This window comes from Pecten maximus, chromosome 6 (genome assembly GCF_902652985.1).
Source record: "Pecten maximus chromosome 6, xPecMax1.1, whole genome shotgun sequence".
NCBI classification, from domain to species: Eukaryota; Metazoa; Mollusca; class Bivalvia; order Pectinida; family Pectinidae; genus Pecten; species Pecten maximus.
This window is the reverse complement of record NC_047020.1, coordinates 45,995,064-46,017,024: the sequence shown is the minus strand read 5'-3', so window position 1 is coordinate 46,017,024 and position 21,961 is coordinate 45,995,064. Positions and strand designations below refer to the sequence as shown.

At 36.6% G+C, this 21,961-nt stretch overlaps 1 protein-coding gene and 1 long non-coding RNA gene across 2 annotated transcripts in view; one reads left to right on the top strand and one right to left on the bottom strand.

Moving 5' to 3' along the window:
• Window positions 1-21,961, bottom strand: part of LOC117329891 (leucine--tRNA ligase, cytoplasmic-like) — a 68,839-nt gene that overhangs the window by 22,486 nt on the left and 24,392 nt on the right. The window contains exons 12-19 of the mRNA XM_033888107.1: window positions 20,868-20,944; window positions 16,726-16,779; window positions 14,562-14,702; window positions 11,124-11,201; window positions 9,231-9,316; window positions 2,795-2,943; window positions 2,478-2,616; window positions 193-405 (exon numbers count right to left, since the gene is read on the bottom strand). Of these exons, the coding sequence (XP_033743998.1) occupies window positions 193-405; window positions 2,478-2,616; window positions 2,795-2,943; window positions 9,231-9,316; window positions 11,124-11,201; window positions 14,562-14,702; window positions 16,726-16,779; window positions 20,868-20,944 (937 nt within the window). The remainder of the gene's footprint in view (window positions 1-192; window positions 406-2,477; window positions 2,617-2,794; window positions 2,944-9,230; window positions 9,317-11,123; window positions 11,202-14,561; window positions 14,703-16,725; window positions 16,780-20,867; window positions 20,945-21,961) is intronic.
• Window positions 7,118-7,972, top strand: LOC117329893. The gene is made up of 2 exons (XR_004533284.1): window positions 7,118-7,532; window positions 7,595-7,972. It is a non-coding gene; the product is annotated as an uncharacterized LOC117329893 (long non-coding RNA).

Here is a 21,961-nt window from a genome sequence, read left to right as displayed (position 1 = left end):
AACCACTTCTGACTAGCCGTTTCAATGACAAGACAAGTAAGAGGGCTGGATACAAGTCTCTATATTATTATTATTGACTGACAAGCTTTAACCTTGAAAATGAAAACATCAGTTGATAAAATACAAGCAATAGACATGGATGACATCTAGAGCGGGCCAGAAGTCACGTTGGAGATATTGGGTGAAACTCACGGGTCATTAGGCCACATGGCACAGTGATTATAGATGTAGTAGGTTAGATGATTAGGTACAAGGTCCTTCCCGGAAACCCGGAGATCGACTGGGTACCAGTAGTTAAACTCCGCCCTCAGCCTGTCCAATGTTTTCAACGGGATGTCTGTTTTGGGAACTTTAGTATTGCTGAAAAATATGTAGTCCCACACTTCTGGTGTTAGTTGGTCTGCCCTGGAAATAGAACATCCAATCAATAAAAGCAGTGAAATTTAACAGTCATTTAGAACAACAAGAGGCCCAAAAGGCCTGCATCACTTATCTGGATATTTCAGTAATTATTGCAAAATACTCTAATCATGTTATATTTCAAAAATAATTTTCCTTCTTTTAAACTACCTCTCGCAACAATGGTTCAAACCACAGGTGGACTAAATCCTGTCATTCTCGAAAAAAAAAGTGCCTTAAAGTTTTTTCTTTCTTTTTTTTTTACTATATTACCCCAATTGGGGCCCCCTTTAAATTCCCCCACACAAAGGGTGTCAAATCCTTAACACAACACTGCCAAATGATTCTCCAGACCAAATTTCATCAAAATCAATTTATTTTTTCAGGACTAGTAGCGTTCTAAAAAGATATACCCTTTGGTTCAGTTGAACCAAAAAAATTGTTAACAACAATTTCATTACAAAGGGCAATAACTCTATAAGTTACTGTCAAATATTTCAAATTTTCGAACTAGTCTGAGAGTCTTTTCAATACATGGCAGCATGCAAAGTTTTGTCAACCTTGATTGATATTTACTCCAGTTATCATGTTAACAAGTTCCAATAATAATATCATTACAATGGGCAATAACTCTGTAAGTTACTGTAGAATAATTCCCATTTTGAACTAGTTCCAGATCCTGTCAATATGCATCTCACAAAGTTTTGTCAACCTTGACTGATATTTGCTCCAGTTATCATGTTAACAAGTTCCAATGATAACATTGTTACGAAGGGCAATGCTGGATACCACAGTATTGTTTAAAATCACCTTGGTCCTTTGGACCAGGTTAGATGACAATTATATAGACATCAATTAGGTAGCTGTGGACAAGAACACATCTCTACAGTTGACAGTATAAAGTTATAAGCTGCCGACAATGTTGATACCTGATTCCACTGGAAATGTTGATACCTGATTCACTATAGGAAATGTTGATACCTGATTCCACTATAGGAAATGTTGATACCTGATTCCACTATAGGAAATGTTGATACCTGATTCACTATAGGAAATGTTGATACCTGATTCCACTATAGGAAATGTTGATACCTGATTCCACTAGAAATGTTGATACCTGATTCCACTATAGGAAATGTTGATACCTGATTCCACTATAGGAAATGTTGATACCTGATTCCACTATAGGGAATGTTGATACCTGATTCCACTATAGGGAATGTTGATACCTGATTCCACTATAGGGAATGTTGATACCTGATTCACTATAGGAAATGTTGACACCCAATTTCACTATAGGAAATGTTGATACCTGATTCCACTAGAAATGTTGATACCCGATTCCACTAGAAATGTTGATACCTGATTCCACTAGAAATGTTGATACCTGATTCCACTAGAAATGTTGATACCTGATTCCACTAGAAATGTTGATACCTAACTCCACTATAGGAAATGTTGATACCTGATTCCACTAGAAATGTTGACATCCAATTGCACTATAGGAAATGTTGATACCTGATTCCACTAGAAATGTTGATACCTGATTCACTATAGGAAATGTTGATACCTGATTCCACTAAAGGGAATGTTGATACCTGATTCCACTAGAAATGTTGATACCTGATTCACTATAGGAAATGTTGACTCCCAATTTCACTATAGGAAATGTTGATACCTGATTCCACTAGAAATGTTGATACCTGATTCCACTATAGGAAATGTTGATACCTGATTCCACTATAGGGAATGCTGAAACCTGATTCACTATAGGAAATGTTGATACCTGATTCCACTAGAAATGTTGATACCTGATTCACTATAGGGAATGTTGATACCTGATTCCACTATAGGGAATGCTGAAACCTGATTCACTATAGGAAATGCTGATACCTGATTCCACTATAGGAAATGTTGAAACCTGATTCACTATAGGGAATGTTGATACCTGATTCCACTAGAAATGTTGATACCTAACTCCACTATAGGAAATGTTGATACCTGATTCCACTATAGGGAATGTTGATACCTGATTCCACTAGAAATGTTGACACCCTATTTCACTATAAGAAATGTACCTGATTTTGGCTGGACTGTCACCACTGCCATCAAACACACCTCCCTGCAGCAGGTGAGCCACGGTGTAGTAGGCCATATAGATGGTAGAATCAGACAGGGCTTCAATTACATACTTGGTGTCCCATGGTAGTTTTGTACCTGATAGAGAAACAAAACAATAATCCTTCACTTTCTAAAATGTTCAAAGGTATCTATCTTATACTTTATTCCAAGTAATATCATTTTATGTTATAAAGGTTATTCACCATATGATCAGATTACATTAAATGAATGTGATTTTTTTGTAGAATACTGAAACCTTCTTAGTAAGCTATACCTAAGCCAAAACTTCGTGAGCAGGCATGTTCATGTAACCAATCCAGTGTGGCCACAAAGTTCTTACGAACTTCATCAGCGTATGTTTCTATATCTTTTAGACATTCAAGGGCCTGGCTTTTCCACTTCTCTTCACCATAGTCCAAGTACCTGGGTAATTACATTAATTAAGAATATCATAATTATGATAATGACTATATTGTATAGTCCAAGTACCTGAGTAATTACATTAATCAAAAATATCATAATTATGATAATGACTATATTGTATAGTCCAAGTACCTGAGTAATTACATTAATTAAGAATATCATAATTATGATAATGACTATATTGTATAGTCCAAGTACCTGGGTAATTACATTAATTAAGAATATCATAATTATGATAATGACTATATTGTATAGTCCAAGTACCTGAGTAATTACATTAATTAAGAATATCATAATTATGATAATGACTATATTGTATAGTCCAAGTACCTGGGTAATTACATTAATCAAAAATATCATAATTATGATAATGACTATATTGGTATATATAGTCCAAGTACCTGAGTAATTACATTAAACAACAAGAGATCCCAGAGGGATCTTGGCGCCCACCATTGAATGATCTTCATAGGTTCCATGTCAGATTGATCTTTTCTCTACTTTTCCCTTCATTTTACTAATCTGTGCAAATTGAGACATCCCTCCAGTACTTTTCAAACAAGAGAATCCTAGCTATATAAGAAATTTGAGATTTAACGATAATGGCTGTTTGTTTGCCAGGTTGTTTTCAGGACAGACTGGTCCAAAAATGCAATACAAGGGACCAAGGGGAACCTACTTATGAAATTTGAGAAAGATCCATTCAGTACTTTGAGAAATAGAGATAACAAACTTCAATTGTCAAAATCCAAGATGGCGGTCTGTCGGCCATATTGTTTTCCAATTGATCTCAAAATGCAATAAGCATAACGAGGCACCAAGGGGAACCTCCATATGAAATTTGAGAAAGATCCCTTCAGTACTTTCTCAAAAATAGCGATAACAAACTTCAATTGTCAAAATCCAAGATGGCTGCCTGTCGGCCATGTTATTTTCAGATTGGTCTCAAAATGCAATATGCATAACAAGGCACCAAGGGAAACTTACATATGAAATTTGGGAAAGATCCCTTAAATGCTTTCTCAGAAATAGTGATAACAAACTTCAATTGTCAAAATCCAAGATGGCTGCCTGTCGGCCATGTTGTTTTCAGATTGGTCTCAAAATGCAATATGCATAACTAGGCACCAAGGGAAACCTACATATGAAATTTGAGAAAGATCCCTTAAATACTTTCTCAGAATTAGCGATAACAAACTTCAATTGTCAAAATCCAAGATGGCTGCCTGTCGGCCATGTTGTTTTCCGATTGGTCTCAAAATGCAATATGCATAACTAGGCACCAAGGGGAGCCTACATATGAAATTTGAGAAAGATCCCTTCAGTACTTTCTCAGAAATAGTGATAACAAACTTCAAATGTCAAAATCCAAGATGGCTGCCTGTCGGCCATGTTGTTTTCCGATTGGTCTCAAAATGCAATATGCATAACTAGGCACCAAGGGGAACCCACATATGAAATTTGAGAAAGATCCCTTCAGTACTTTCTCAGAAATAGCGATAACAAACTTCAATTGTCAAAATCCAAGATGGCTGCCTGTCGGCCATGTTGTTTTCCGATAGGTCTCAAAAAGCAATATGCATAACTAGGCACCAAGGGGAACCTACATGTGAAATTTGAGAAAGATCCCTTCAGCACTTTCTCAGAAATAGCGATAACAAACTTCAATTATCAAAATCCAAGATGGCTGCCTGTCGGCCATGTTGTTTTCCGATTGGTCTCAAAATGCAATATGCATAACAAGGCACCAAGGGGAACCTACATGTGAAATTTGAGAAAGATCCCTTCAGCACTTTCTCAGAAATAGCGATAACAAACTTCAATTGTCAAAATCCAAGATGGCTGCCTGTCGGCCATGTTGTTTTCTGATTGGTCTCAAAATGCAATATGCATAACTAGACACCAAGGGGAGCTTACATATGAAATTTGAGAAAGATCCCTTCAGTACTTTCTCAGAAATAGCGATAACAAACTTCAATTATCAAAATCCAAGATGGCTGCCTGTCGGCCATGTTGTTTTCCGATTGGTCTCAAAATGCAATATGCATAACTAGGCACCAAGGGGAACCTACATGTGAAATTTGAGAAAGATCCCTTCAGCACTTTCTCAGAAATAGTGATAACAAACTTCAATTATCAAAATCCAAGATGGCTGCCTGTCGGCCATGTTGAATTCCGATTAGTCTCAAAAAGCAATATGCATAATTAGGCACCAAGGGGAACCTACATGTGAAATTTGAGAAAGATCCCTTCAGCACTTTCTCAGAAATAGCAATAACAAACTTCAATTGTCAAAATCCAAGATGGCTGCTTGTCGGCCATGTTGTTTTCCGATTGGTCTCAAAATGCAATATGCATAACTAGACACCAAGGGGAGCTTACATATGAAATTTGAGAAAGATCCCTTCAGTACTTTCTCAGAAATAGTGATAACAAACTTCAATTGTCAAAATCCAAGATGGCTGCCTGTCGGCCATGTTGTTTTCCGATTGGTCTCAAAATGCAATATGCATAACTAGGCACCAAGGGGAACGCACATATGAAATTTGAGAAAGATCCCTTCAGTACTTTCTGAGGATTAGCGATAACAAGAATTGTTTACGGACGGAGGGACGGACGGACGGAGGGACGGAGGGACGGACGGACGGACGGACGGACGGACGGACGACGGACCACGGACGCAGGGCGATTTGAATAGCCCACCATCTGATGATGGTGGGCTAAAAATATCATAATTATGATAATGACTATATTCAAGTGAGTTTTTGTGTCAAGAAAAGTAAGTCCAATAAATAGTAAAATACCAAAATGCCAATATTTTTCTGCATGATTTGCCACAGCATCACTCCTGGATCTCTAATGAATGTATAAACCAATTAGAAGGGTGATAGGTGTATACTTTTGGACTGACCCCTAAAACTTTAAAGTGAGTTTTGGTGCAAAAAAAGTTAAATCCACAAAATGGTAAAATGCGAAAAAAAATCACAATTTTTTTCTGCACGATTTTGCCATAACATCATTCCTAGACCTCTAATGAGGCCTCTAACCAATTTAGAAGGGCATGAGGTGTATACTTTTGGACTTACAAGCTTTCCAAAAACTTACTCCAAAAACTTTTAAGTTTTGGGGTGGGACGCCGACGCCAACGCCGGGGTGACAGCATTAGCTCTCGGTTACTCGTAACCGGTGAGCTAATAAAAAGCAAAACAAAAAACAAAAAAATAGACTGGAATTTACGGAGCGGAAGGACACAGTAAACGATGGTACATTGGTGGAATCACTGGCTGTTCCATTAACTTAGCATCTTTTCGTATACAGCTATCAAAAGATAAATCCCAGCCTCCTAGGGATGTTGCCACTGAAATATCGATATCATACATAGCTCAGTTCCAGAAAAGAAGTTGTTAATATTAAATGGAAATTTGTTTAATTTGAGTTTATACACAACATATATATATATATTGCTAGCTACTGGTTATCCACTAACAGGTTATTTTATTATCAAATTCTCTATTAGTCTGATCAAGTATATTAGAAAATAAATAGTGGCTTACTTGATGAATAGACAGTGGTTTGTTTACATCTTGCGCATATGCAAATTTAGTAGAGAAGTAGGTAACACGTGACCAGAATCAACCAATGAGAGCCAAGTAAATATAATAGAACAGTTAAAATTGGAATTGTGAAAGGGACAGCACGTGAATTTATACAAGCATTACATTTGTCGTTGAATCGTACCCACCCACCATCCCCAGGTCATCACCATAGGGTAGCGATATATATAGTCATGTATTTAATAAATCTTGATCAGGTGTAAACATGTAACTTTTAACATAGAATTGTAATCATATAGTAATTGATTTTATGTTTGAGGTCATTGTTGGATCTCTATCTTAGTTTGATGTTTTTGTTGCATTAAACACATGCAGTTATATGGGCTACTCACCACATCTTATGTTTGTGTTCAGGTTTATTATGTTTTGTTTCAACCTATTCTAGTCACTAGTAGCTTGCGGCTTTAGTTTATTTTGTTGTAGTTTTGTAGTATATATATGTAACCATCCAGTTCCTTTACCCTGTTCCAGGGTTTAGTTACGTAACCTGTTCCAGGTTACCTCCCTTAGTTGATATTTACCCTGTTCCAGGGCTTAGTTATGTAACCTGTTCCAGGTTACCTCCCTTAATTTGAAATTTACCCTGTTCCAGGGTTTTCATTACATAACCTGTTCCAGGTTACCTCCCTTAGTTGAGATGTACCCTGTTCCAGGGCTTAGTTATATAACCTGTTCCAGGTTACCTTCCTTAGAGATTTACCCTGTTCCAGGGCTGAGTTATGTAACCTGTTCCAGGTTACCTCCCTTAGTTGAGATGTACCCTGTTCCAGGGCTTAGTTATATAACCTGTTCCAGGTTACCTTAATTAGTGGAGATTTGCCCTGTTCCAGGGATTAATTATGTAACTTGTTCCAGGTTACCTCCCTTAGTTGAGATGTACCCTGTTCCAGGGCTTAGTTATATAACCTGTTCCAGGTTACCTTACTTAGTGGAGATTTGCCTTGTTCCAGGGCTTAGTTATGTAACCTGTTCCAGGTTACCTCCCTTAATTTGAGATTTACCCTGTTCCAGGGTTTTCATTACACAACCTGTTCCAGGTTACCTCCCTTAGTTGAGATGTACCCTGTTCCAGGGCTTAGTTATATAACCTGTTCCAGGTTACCTTCCTTAGAGATTTACCCTGTTCCAGGGCTTAGTTTAATGTAACCTGTTCCAGGTTACCTTACTTAGTGGAGATTTGCCTTGTTCAATGGCCATTAGAATTCCAGGGAATTCTTTTTCCCCATTCAGATAATAACTACCTTTACAGGTTATATCAAATTAATTAATTGGATCATGTGTTTTTAATATGAAGTTATGGTTATATTTTAGTAAATGTATACAACATGGTGAGTAGCCCCCAAGAAGAGCCAAAATTAAGATTGTAATTCATGTTGCTGAGAAATCTAAAAGTAATAAATCATATTCGAATTTTATCTATGACTTTTCTTGTATGTTGTGTATAAATACTGCCAAATGGACCCACTTTTGGTCCCTCCACTAAGGCCCTTAGGGGGTCAGCCCCATCAATTGTACAAATTTGAATCCCAGCCACCTAGGGATGCTTCCTACCAAATTTGGTTAAATCCTGATCAGTGGTTAAGAAGAAGTCAACTGCTGACAGACGAACGCCGGATGCAATGGTATGGCATAAGTTCACCATGGTCCTTCGAACCAGGTCAGCAAGTAATTACATTTTTACACCATAAAAGGTGAATATTTTGAATCCAGAATGAACATCGGGTTCATATAATCGTATCTGCTAATCTGGAGTAGAAGTGCTGAGAGTAAAGGTATTAAATACCTCACATTCTATTACGAGGGTCTGTATAAGTATCATTGGTAGGGCAGTTATGTACGAGGGTCTGTGTAAGTATCATTGGTAGGGCAGTTATGTACGAGGGTCTGTATAAGTATCATTGGTAGGGCAGTTATGTACGAGGGTCTGTATAAGTATCATTGGTAGGGCAGTTATGTACGAGGGTCTGTATAAGTATCATTGGTAGGGCAGTTATGTGCGAGGGTCTGTATAAGTATCATTGGTAGGGCAGTTATGTACGAGGGTCTGTATAAGTATCATTGGTAGGGCAGTTATGTACGAGGGTCTGTATAAGTATCATTGGTAGGGCAGTTATGTACGAGGGTCTGTATAAGTATCATTGGTAGGGCAGTTATGTACGAGGGTCTGTATAAGTATCATTGGTAGGGCAGTTATGTACGAGGGTCTGTATAAGTATCATTGGTAGGGCAGTTATGTACGAGGGTCTGTATAAGTATCATTGGTAGGGCAGTTATGTACGAGGGTCTGTATAAGTATCATTGGTAGGGCAGTTATGTACGAGGGTCTGTATAAGTATCATTGGTAGGGCAGTTATGTACGAGGGTCTGTATAAGTATCATTGGTAGGGCAGTTATGTACGAGGGTCTGTATAAGTATCATTGGTAGGGCAGTTATGTACGAGGGTCTGTATAAGTATCATTGGTAGGGCAGTTGAGTCTTTCATGAGACTTTCATTTAGTCATTTGTTTTTCTGAAAATTTTGACAGATAAGTTTTCTAATGCTGCCAAATGGACATCATCTGAACTGGTTAATATTCCAACAGCACATAATGTAATGGAAAGAAAGAAAGAAAGAAAGAAAGAAAGAAAGAAAGTGATTTCATGGTGACGAGATAAAAATCAGGTTAACATACCATTGGTCACAATTTGCTACGACACATTCATCATTGGACCGGGATATCACCACTTTCTCTGGCTCCATATACTTCACAGCATCTCCCTGTTAACAGACACATCATATACAGTTCTACATAATTGTATATACTGTACAGACGACTCATACTTACATTACATCAGTCATAATTGTATATACTGTACAGACGACTCATACTTACATTACATCAACAGACATTATTGTATATACTGTACAGACCACTCATACTTACATTACATCATCAGTCTATATACTGTACAGACGACTCATACTTACATTACATCAGTCATAATTGTATATACTGTACAGACGACTCATACATACATTACATCATCAGACATTATTGTATATACTGTACAGACCACTCATACTTACATTACATCATCAGACATTATTGTATATACTGTACAGACGACTCATACTTACATTACATCATCGGTCTATATACTGTACAGACGACTCATAATTACATTACATCATTACATTACACATGTACTGACGACTCAAACTTACATTACATCATCAGTCTATATACTGTACAGACGACTCGGACTTACATTACATCATCAGACATAATTGTATATACTGTACAGACGACTCATACTTACATTACATCATCAGACATTATTGTATATACTGTACAGACGACTCATACTTACATTACATCATCAGACATAATTGTATATACTGTACAGATGACTCATACTTACATTACATCATCAGACATTATTGTATATACTGTACAGACGACTCATACTTACATTACATCATCAGTCTATATACTGTACAGACGACTCATACTTACATTACATCATCAGACATAATTGTATATACTGTACAGACGACTCATACTTACATTACATCATCAGACATAATTGTATATACTGTACAGACGACTCATACTTACATTACATCATCAGACATACTTGTATATACTGTACAGACGACTCATACTTACATTACATCAGTCATAATTGTATATACTTTACAGACGACTCATACTTACATTACATCATCAGTCTATATACTGTACAGACGACTCATACTTACATTACATCATCAGACATTATTGTATATACTGTACAGACAACTCATACTTACATTACATCAGTCATAATTGTATATACTTTACAGACGACTCATACTTACATTACATCATCAGTCTATATATTGTACAGACGACTCATACTTACATTACATCATCAGTCTATATACTGTACAGACGACTCATATATACTTACATTACATCATCAGTCATAATTGTATATACTGTACAGACGACTCATACTTACATTACATCATCAGACATAATTGTATATACTGTACAGACGACTCATACTTACATTACATCATCAGTCATAATGCATACTGTCAGAGACTCATACATCATAATTGACATCGAGTTCAATGTTAATATACTGTACAGACATCATACTTACATACACATCAGTCATATGATATACTGTACAGAGGCTCATACATCTACATACATGATCAGTCTATATACGTACAGACGAGCTCATACTTACATAACATCATCAGCATATATATACTGTACAGACGTCATCATACTTACATATCATGATGTCAGAGCAATATATCAGTCTATATAACTGACATGACGGTCAGAGTTACATTACATCAGTACAGAACATAATTGTTCATGACTGTAATACACTCATATTACATACATCATCAGTCTATACACTGTAAGACGACTCATAACACTTAATGACATGTGTTCAGGAGTCATAACAGTACAGACGACTCATATTTACATTACATCATCAGTCTATATACTGTACAGACGACTCATACTTACATTACATCATCAGTCATAATTGTATATACTGTACAGACGACTCATACTTACATTTTTAATCATCATTTCCTGAATGACTTTCTTTACATCTTCGACTTTCTGTCCCTTGTAACCTTCCACAATCATTACCTGTATAGAAATACACTCAGTAATAATGACATGATGGTTCAGGAGGTCAATAACACTCAGTAATGACATGATGGTTCAGGAGGTCGATAACACTCAGTAATGACACGATGGTTCAGGAGGTTAATAACACTCGGTAATGACATGATGGTTCAGGAGGTCAATAACACTCAGTAATGACATGATGGTTCAGGAGGTCAATAACACTCAGTAATGATGACATGATGGTTCAGGAGGTCAATAACACTCAGTAATGACATGATGGTTCAGGAGGTTAATAACACTCAGTAATGACATGATGGTTCAGGAGGTCAATAACACTCAGTAATGACATGATGGTTCAGGGGGTTAATAACACTCAGTAATGACATGATGGTTCAGGAGGTCAATAACACTCAGTAATGACATGATGGTTCAGGAGGTCAATAACACTCAGTAATGACATGATGGTTCAGGAGGTCAATAACACTCAGTAATGACATGATGGTTCAGGAGGTCAATAACACTCAGTAATGACATGATGGTTCAGGAGGTCAATAACACTCAGTAATGACATGATGGTTCAGGGGGTTAATAACACTCAGTAATGACATGATGGTTCAGGAGGTCAATAACACTCAGTAATGACATGATGGTTCAGGAGGTCAATAACACTCAGTAATAATGACATGATGGTTCAGGAGGTCAATAACACTCAGTAATGACATGATGGTTCAGGAGGTCAATAACACTCAGTAATGACATGATGGTTCAGGAGGTCAATAACACTCAGTAATGACATGATGGTTCAGGAGGTCAATAACACTCAGTAATAATGACATGATGGTTCAGGAGGTCAATAACACTCAGTAATGACATGATGGTTCAGGAGGTCAATAACACTCAGTAATGACATGATGGTTCAGGAGGTCAATAACACTCAGTAATGACATGATGGTTCAGGAGGTCAATAACACTCAGTAATGACATGATGGTTCAGGAGGTCAATAACACTCAGTAATGACATGATGGTTCAGGAGGTCAATAACACTCAGTAATGACATGATGGTTCAGGAGGTCAATAACACTCAGTAATGACATGATGGTTCAGGAGGTCAATAACACTCAGTAATGACATGATGGTTCAGGAGGTTAATAACACTCAGTAATGACATGATGGTTCAGGAGGTTAATAACACTCAGTAATGACATGATGGTTCAGGGGGTTAATAACACTCAGTAATGACATGATGGTTCAGGAGGTCAATAACACTCAGTAATGACATGATGGTTCAGGGGGTTAATAACACTCAGTAATGACATGATGGTTCAGGAGGTCAATAACACTCAGTAATGACATGATGTTTCAGGCAGTAATAACACTCAGAACTTATAAACCTTTTCAGAGTTAATACACTCATAAAACATGATGTTCTAGAGCAGTTAACTACTCTTCAATAAAAATTCTCTAGAGTTCAATTAACCTTCTCAGTAACTATACATAAACCTTGTTAGACAGTTAATTACTACTCTTATAAAACACCTTTTCTAGACAGTTAAACTTACTCTCTCATAAACCCTTTTCGTGACGTTAATCCTAAACCTCTCTTACTCTCTCTATAAACCCTTCTGTCGACAGTTAAACTTACTCTACTCATAAAACCCTTTCTAGACAGTTAAACTACTCTCTCATAAAACCCTTTCTCTAGACAGTTAAACTTACTCTCTCTAATAAAACCCTTTCTCTAGACAGTTAAACTTACTCTCTCATAAAACCCTTTTAGACAGTTAACTTACTCTCTCATAACCCTTTCGCATAAATTACTCTCTCTAAAACCTTTTAGACAGTTAAACTACTCTCTCATAAAACCCCTTTCTGTCGACAGTTAAACTTACTCTCTCTCATAAACCCCTTTCTCTAGACAGTTAAACTTACTCTCTCTCATAAAACCCCTTTCTGTAGACAGTTAAACTTACTCTCTCTCATAAAACCCCTTTCTGTTGACAGTTAAACTTACTCTCTCTCATAAAACCCTTTCTGTCGACAGTTAAACTTACTCTCTCTCATAAAACCCCTTTCTGTAGACAGTTAAACTTACTCTCTCTCATAAAACCCCTTTCTGTCGACAGTTAAACTTACTCTCTCTCATAAAACCCCTTTCTGTAGACAGTAAAACTTACTCTCTCCCATAAAAACCCTTTCTGTAGACAGTTAAACTTACTCTCTCTCATAAAAACCCTTTCTGTAGACAGTTAAACTTACTCTCTCTAATAAAACCCCTTTCTCTAGACAGTTAAACTTACTCTCTCTCATAAAACCCCTTTCTGTAGACAGTTAAACTTACTCTCTCTCATAAAAACCCTTTCTGTAGACAGTTAAACTTACTCTCTCTAATAAAACCCCTTTCTCTAGACAGTTAAACTTACTCTCTCTCATAAAAACCCTTTCTGTAGACAGTTAAACTTACTCTCTCTCATAAAAACCCTTTCTGTAGACAGTTAAACTTACTCTCTCTAATAAAACCCCTTTCTCTAGACAGTTAAACTTACTCTCTCTAATAAAACCCCTTTCTCTAGACAGTTAAACTTACTCTCTCTCATAAAAACCCTTTCTGTAGACAGTTAAACTTACTCTCTCTCATAAAACCCTTTCTGTAGACAGTTAAACTTACTCTCTCTAATAAAACCCCTTTCTCTAGACAGTTAAACTTACTCTCTCTAATAAAACCCCTTTCTCTAGACAGTAAAACTTACTCTCTCTCATAAAACCCCTTTCTCTAGACAGTTAAACTTACTCTCTCTAATAAAACCCCTTTCTCCAGACAGTTAAACTTACTCTCTCTCATAAAACCCCTTTCTGTAGACAGTTAAACTTACTCTCTCTCATAAATTTAATGATAAAACCCTTTCTGTAGACAGTTAAACTTACTCTCTCTAATAAAACCCCTTTCTCTAGACAGTTAAACTTACTCTCTCTAATAAAACCCCTTTCTGTAGACAGTTAAACTTACTCTCTCTCATAAATTTAATGATAAAAACCCTTTCTGTAGACAGTTAAACTTACTCTCTCCCATAAAAACCCTTTCTGTAGACAGTTAAACTTATTCTCTCTCTCATAAAACACCTTTCTGTCGACAGTTAAACTTACTCTCTCTCATAAAACCCCTTTCTGTCGACAGTAAAATTTACTCTCTCTCATAAAACCTCTTTCTGTAGACAGTTAAACTTACTCTCTCTCTCATAAAAACCCTTTCTGTCGACAGTAAAACTTACTCTCTCTCATAAAAACCCCTTCTGTAGACAGTTAAACTTACTCTCTCCCATAAAACCCCTTTCTCTTACTCTCTCTCATAAAACCCTTTTTTTGTAGACAGTAAAACTTACTCCCTCATAAAATCCTTTTTTGTAGACAGTTTTCTTAGCCTCTAGAAGCTTGTCTTTGTCGTTCTGGCTCAATATTTTATATTCTTCACAAGCTCTGACAGCACAAAGATTGCCGTAGTCCGGTACATCAATGATAGGAACCTACAAGGACAACAAGGTCTAATTAGTAATTAACAAAGGTCAAATAAACAATAATACTAACACAGGTGAAAACAACAACCATTACCTGACACTGATGAAAATCAACAACCGCATCTAACACTGGTGAAAACAGCAACAGTTACCTAACACTGTGAAAAACAATAATAGTTACCTAACACTGGTGAAAACAGCAACAGTTACCTAACACTGTGAAAAACAACAACCATTACCTAACACTGAAAAACAACAACAGTTACCTGACACTGGTGAAAAACAACAGCAGTTACCTTACACAGTGAAAATAACAACAGTTACCTAACACTGGTGAAAAACAACAACAGTTACCTAACACTGGTGAAAAACAACAGCAGTTACCTAACACTGGTGAAAACAACAACAGTTACCTAACACTGGTGAAAAACAACAACCGTTATCTAACACTGGTGAAAAACAACAGCAGTTACCTTACACAGTGAAAACAGCAACAGTTACCTAACACTGGTGAAAAACAACAACCGTTATCTAACACTGGTGAAAACAATAATAGTTACCTAACACTGGTGAAAAACAACAACAGTTACCTAACACTGGTGAAAAACAACAGCAGTTACCTAACACTGGTGAAAAACAACAGCAGTTACCTCACACTGGTGAAAACAGCAACAGTTACCTAACACTGGTGAAAAACAACAACCGTTATCTAACACTGGTGAAAAACAATAATAGTTACCTAACACTGGTGAAAAACAACAACAGTTACCTAACACTGGTGAAAAACAACAGCAGTTACCTAACACTGGTGAAAACAACAACAGTTACCTAACACTGGTGAAAAACAACAACCGTTATCTAACACTGGTGAAAAACAACAGCAGTTACCTTACACAGTGAAAACAGCAACAGTTACCTAACACTGGTGAAAAACAACAACCGTTATCTAACACTGGTGAAAACAATAATAGTTACCTAACACTGGTGAAAAACAACAACAGTTACCTAACACTGGTGAAAAACAACAGCAGTTACCTAACACTGGTGAAAAACAACAGCAGTTACCTAACACTGGTGAAAAACAACAACCGTTATCTAACACTGGTGAAAAACAACAACCGTTATCTAACACTGGTGAAAAACAACAACCGTTATCTAACACTGGTGAAAACAGCAATGGTTACCTAACACTGGTGAAAACAGCAATAGTTACCTAACACTGTGAAAATATCAACTGTTACCTAACACTGGTAAAAAACAACAACAACTACCTTACACAGGCGAAAAAAAGCAGTTAACTAAAACTGGTTTTAAACAACAACAGTTACCTAAAACTGGTGTAAACAACAACAGTTACCTAACACTGCTAAAAACAACTACCGTTACCTAACACTGTGAAAATATCAACAGTTACCTAACACTGTGAAAATAACAATAGTTACCTAACACTGTGAAAATAACAAAAGTTACCTAACACTGGTGAAAACAACAACAGTTATCTAACACTGGTAAAAACAATAATAGTTACCTAACACTTGTGAAAACAAAAACAGTTACCTGACAATGGTAAAAACAACAACCGTTATCTAACACTGGTAAAAACAATAATAGTGACCTAACACTGGTGAAAAACAACAGCAGTTACCTAACACTGGTGAAAACAACAACAGTTACCTAACACTGGTGAAAAACAACAACAGTTACCTGACACAGTGAAAATAACAATAGTTACCTAACACTGGTGAAAACAACAACAGTTACCTAACACTGGTGAAAACAGCAACAGTTATCTAACACTGGTGAAAAACAACAACAGTTACCTGACACAGTGAAAATAACAATAGTTACCTAACACTGGTGAAAACAACAACAGTTACCTAACACTGGTGAAAGCAAAAACAGTTACCTGACACTGGTTAAAAACAACAACAACTACCTTACACAGGCAAAACCATACCTAACATAGGTTACTGACCTGGTTACACTGGTAACACTTGTCTCTACACTTGTAAGAAAGGTAAACAACACTTACTGGTTCAAAAGGCAGGACCATGTCATCTTTAATGCCATACTTTTCTCTCAAAGGCTGAAAATTAAAAACAAGAGGTTAACTAGTGTGGTTCATAACCTTAAAACAACATGCAAAAGAGAGCAGTCCATAAATGTCAATAACCCCAAACAACATGTAAACTAGTGTAGTCCATAAATGTCAATAACCCAAACAACAGGTTAACTAGGGTAGTCCATAAATGTCAATAACCCAAACAACATGTAAACTAGGTTAGTCCATAAATGTCAATAACCCCAAACAACATGTAAACTAGTGTAGTCCATAAATGTCAATAACCCCAAACAACATGTTAACTAGGTTAGTCCATAAATGTCAATAATCCCAAACAACAGGTTAACTATGGTAGTCCATAAATGTCAATAACCCAAACAACAGGTTAACTAGGTTAGTCCATACATGTCAATAACCCAAACAACAGGTTAACTAGGTTAGTCCATAAATGTCAATAATCCTAAACAACAGGTTAACTAGGGTAGTCCAAAAATGTCAATAACCCCAAACAACATGTAAACTAGTGTAGTCCATAAATGTCAATAACCCAAACAACAGGTTAACTAGGTTAGTCCATAAATGTCAATAATCCCAAACAACATGTAAACTAGTGTAGTCCATACATGTCAATAACCCAAACAACAGGTTAACTAGGTTAGTCCATAAATGTCAATAACCCAAACAACATGTAAACTAGTGTAGTCCATAAATGTCAATAATCCCAAACAACAGGTTAACTAGTGTAGTCCATCAATGTCAATAACCCAAACAACATGTAAACTAGTGTAGTCCATAAATGTCAATAACCCAAACAACAGGTTAACTAGGGTAGTCCATAAATGTCAATAACCCAAACAACATGTAAACTAGGTTAGTCCATAAATGTCAATAACCCCAAACAACATGTAAACTAGTGTAGTCCATAAATGTCAATAACCCCAAACAACATGTTAACTAGGTTAGTCCATAAATGTCAATAATCCCAAACAACATGTTAACTAGGTTAGTCCATACATGTCAATAACCCAAACAACAGGTTAACTAGGTTAGTCCATAAATGTCAATAATCCTAAACAACAGGTTAACTAGGGTAGTCCAAAAATGTCAATAACCCCAAACAACATGTAAACTAGTGTAGTCCATAAATGTCAATAACCCAAACAACAGGTTAACTAGGTTAGTCCATAAATGTCAATAATCCCAAACAACATGTAAACTAGTGTAGTCCATACATGTCAATAACCCAAACAACAGGTTAACTAGGTTAGTCCATAAATGTCAATAACCCAAACAACATGTAAACTAGTGTAGTCCATAAATGTCAATAATCCCAAACAACAGGTTAACTAGTGTAGTCCATCAATGTCAATAACCCAAACAACATGTAAACTAGGTTAGTCCATAAATGTCAATAAGCCAAACAACAGGTTAACTAGGTTAGTCCATAAATGTCAATAACCCAAACAACAGGTTAACTAGGTTAGTCCATAAATGTCAATAACCCAAACAATATGTAAACTAGTGTAGTCCATACATGTCAATAACCCAAACAACAGGTTAACTAGGTTAGTCCATAAATGTCAATAACCCAAACAACATGTAAACTAGTGTAGTCCATACATGTCAATAACCCAAACAACAGGTTAACTAGGTTAGTCCATAAATGTCAATAATCCCAAACAACATGTAAACTAGGTTAGTCCATAAATGTCAATAACCCCAAACAACAGGTTAACTAGGGTAGTCCATAAATGTCAATAATCCCAAACAACATGTAAACTAGGTTAGTCCATAAATGTCAATAACCCCAAACAACATGTAAACTAGGTTAGTCCATACATGTCAATAATCCCAAACAGGTTAACTAGGTTAGTCCATAAATGTCAATAACCCAAACAACAGGTTAACTAGGTTAGTCCATAAATGTCAATAACCCAAACAACATGTAAACTAGTGTAGTCCATAAATGTCAATAATCCAAAACAACAGGTTAACTAGGTTAGTCCATAAATGTCAATAACCCAAACAACAGGTTAACTAGGTTAGTCCATAAATGTCAATAACCCAAACAACATGTAAACTAGTGTAGTCCATAAATGTCAATAATCCAAAACAACAGGTTAACTAGGTTAGTCCATAAATGTCAATAATCCAAAACAACAGGTTAACTAGTGTAGTCCATAAATGTCAATAACCCAAACAACATGTAAACTAGGTTAGTCCATACATGTCAATAACCCAAACAACAGGTTAACTAGGTTAGTCCATAAATGTCAATAACCCAAACAACAGGTTAACTAGTGTAGTCCATAAATGTCAATAATCCCAAACAACAGGTTAACTAGGTTAGTCCATAAATGTCAATAACCCAAACAACATGTAAACTAGGTTAGTCCATAAATGTCAATAACCCAAACAACAGGTTAACTAGTGTAGTCCATAAATGTCAATAATCGAAAACAACATGTTAACTAGTGGATCGCAGTGGTTTCAAAGATGTAACAAACAAACTTAGTCTTTAGGGGTGGGGAAAGACACCAGGGCTTATTTCTATAACAAGATATTGTTTATCTCTTGATGCCCAGCAATGCTATATATGGTTATCGGGTGGGGATTTCAACGGTTTCTAAAATACAAGAGGTCGATTTAGCAATACAGCCAAATTGCTCCCTTTTGCCCAACCCCTCAGGCCCCTTGGAGGGTCAGCCCCATCATTTGTATAAATTTGAATCCCAGCCACCTAGGGATGTTAATTACCACTGAAATATCAATATCATACATTGCTTAGTTCCAGAGAAGTTGTTTTAAATATCAATTTTGCCAAATGGACCTCTTTTGGCACTGCCCCTCAGGCCCCGGGGAGTCAGCCTCGTCATTTGTACAATTTTGAATCTGCAACCCATAGTGATGCTACCAAGCAAATATGAGCAATATTCATTACTTCATTTCAGAGCAGAAGTCACTTATATCAATCTAGCCATATTGAACACTTTTGGCCCCACCCCTCAGGCCCCGGGGTCAGCCCAACTATTTGAACCATTTTGAATCCCAATTTCATAGTGATGCAACCAGGCAAAAATGACCAATATCAACTGCTTGGTTTCAGAAATTGTTTATATCAATAGACAAATTAACCCCTTTTGGCCCCGCCCCTCTGGCCCCCAGGGGGTTAGTCCCCACCATTTGCACAATTTTGAATACTATCTCCATAGTGATGATATCATGGAAATATGAGTGATATCCATTATTCAGTTTCAGAGAAGAAGTCATTTATATCAGTACAACTATATTGACCCACTTAGGTCCCGCCCCTGTGGCCCCCAGGGGGTTAGTCCCCACCATTTGTACAATTTTGAATACTATCCCCATAGAGATGCTATCATGGAAATATGAGCGATATCTATTCCTAGGTTTCAGAGAAGAAGTCGTTTATAACAATATAGCTAAATTGACGAGATTTGGCCCTGCCCCTCAGGTTCCTTGGGGGGGGGTCAGCCCTATCATTTGTACAATTTTGAATCCCCACCTAATAGTGATGCTACCAGACAAATATGAGCGATATCCATTGCTCGGTTTCAGAGAAGAAGTCGTTTATATCAATATAGCCTGATTGACCCCTTTTGGCCCCGCCCCAGAGGCCCCCAGGGGGTCAGCCCCATCCTTTGTACAATTTTGAGTCCCCTACCCATAGGGGTGCTACTGACCAAATTTGTTTAAATTCTGATCAGCGGTTATGAAGAATATGAAGAAATAAGTCAATTGTTGACGGACGGACGTCAATTTCATTGATAAGTCCTTTCGAAATGGCACCGTCAAGTTGAAGTAGAGTAACATCACAAAGAGATGACGTCATTACTGATTCCCTCACTTTTTGACACTATTTATTTTCCGATACATGTTTATAATTTTGTTTTTAAGTTCATGAAATGCAATATAAGAAAACTGAATGGTTTCCCGTTAAACTAACATATATTTCACTTGTATGACAGAATATCGATATTTTCACGAGTGAGAATAATGGGAAACCGTTCAATATCCTCTATTCATTATTGTTGAGATTTTCGGTTTATTTTTCCCTGTTCTGTTTACTTTTTCACCTTTTTTTTGTTTACCTGTTTATTTTTTAAGTCCCGTAAAGCAGCAAAGTCATCTGGAGCATCTGAAGGTACGCTGGTAACCACACCGGTTCCTAGGGAAACAAATAACATTGTATGGTGGTAACCACACCAGTTACTAGGGAAACAAGTAACATTGTACGCTGGTAGCAACACCAGTTACTAGGGAAACAAATAACATTGTACCCTGGTAACAACACCGGTTACTAGGGAAACGAATAACATTGTTTGCTGGTAACAACACCGGTTACTAGGGAAACAATTAAATAACATTGTACCCTGGTAACAACACCAGTCCTAGGGAAATAACATTGTACGCTGGTAACCACACCGGTTACTAGGGAAACGAACAACATTGTACGGTGGTAACAACACCGGTTCCTAGGGAAACAAGTAACATTGTACGCTGGTAACAACACCGGTTACTAGGGAAAAGCGAATAACATTGTTTGCTGGTAACAACACCGGTTACTAGGGAAACAATTAAATAACATTGTACGCTGGTAACAACACCGGCTACTAGGGAAACAAATAACATTGTACACTGGTAACAACACTGGTTACTAGGGAAACAAATAACATTGTACGCTGGTAACAACACCGGTTACTAGGGAAACAAATAACATTGTACGCTGGTACCAACACCAGTTACTAGGGTAACAACACCGGTTCCAAGGGAAACAAATAACATTGTACGCTGGTAACAACACTGGTTACTAGGGAAACAAATAATATTGTACGCTTGTAACAACACCGGTTACTAGGGAAACAAATAACATTGTATATATTAGTATTTTGTACATTGTTGTATATATTTGTATTTTGTACATTATTGTTGTTAAATTTGTATTTTGTATATTATTGTTGTATATATTAGTATTTTGTACATTGTTGTATAAATTATATTGGTATTTTGTACATTACTGTTGTATATATTGGTATTTTGTACATTATTGTTGTATATATTAGTATTTTGTACATTATTGTTGTATATATTGGTATTTTGTACATTATTGTTGTATATATTAGTATTTTGTACATTGTTGTATAAATTATATTGGTATTTTGTACATTACTGTTGTATATATTAG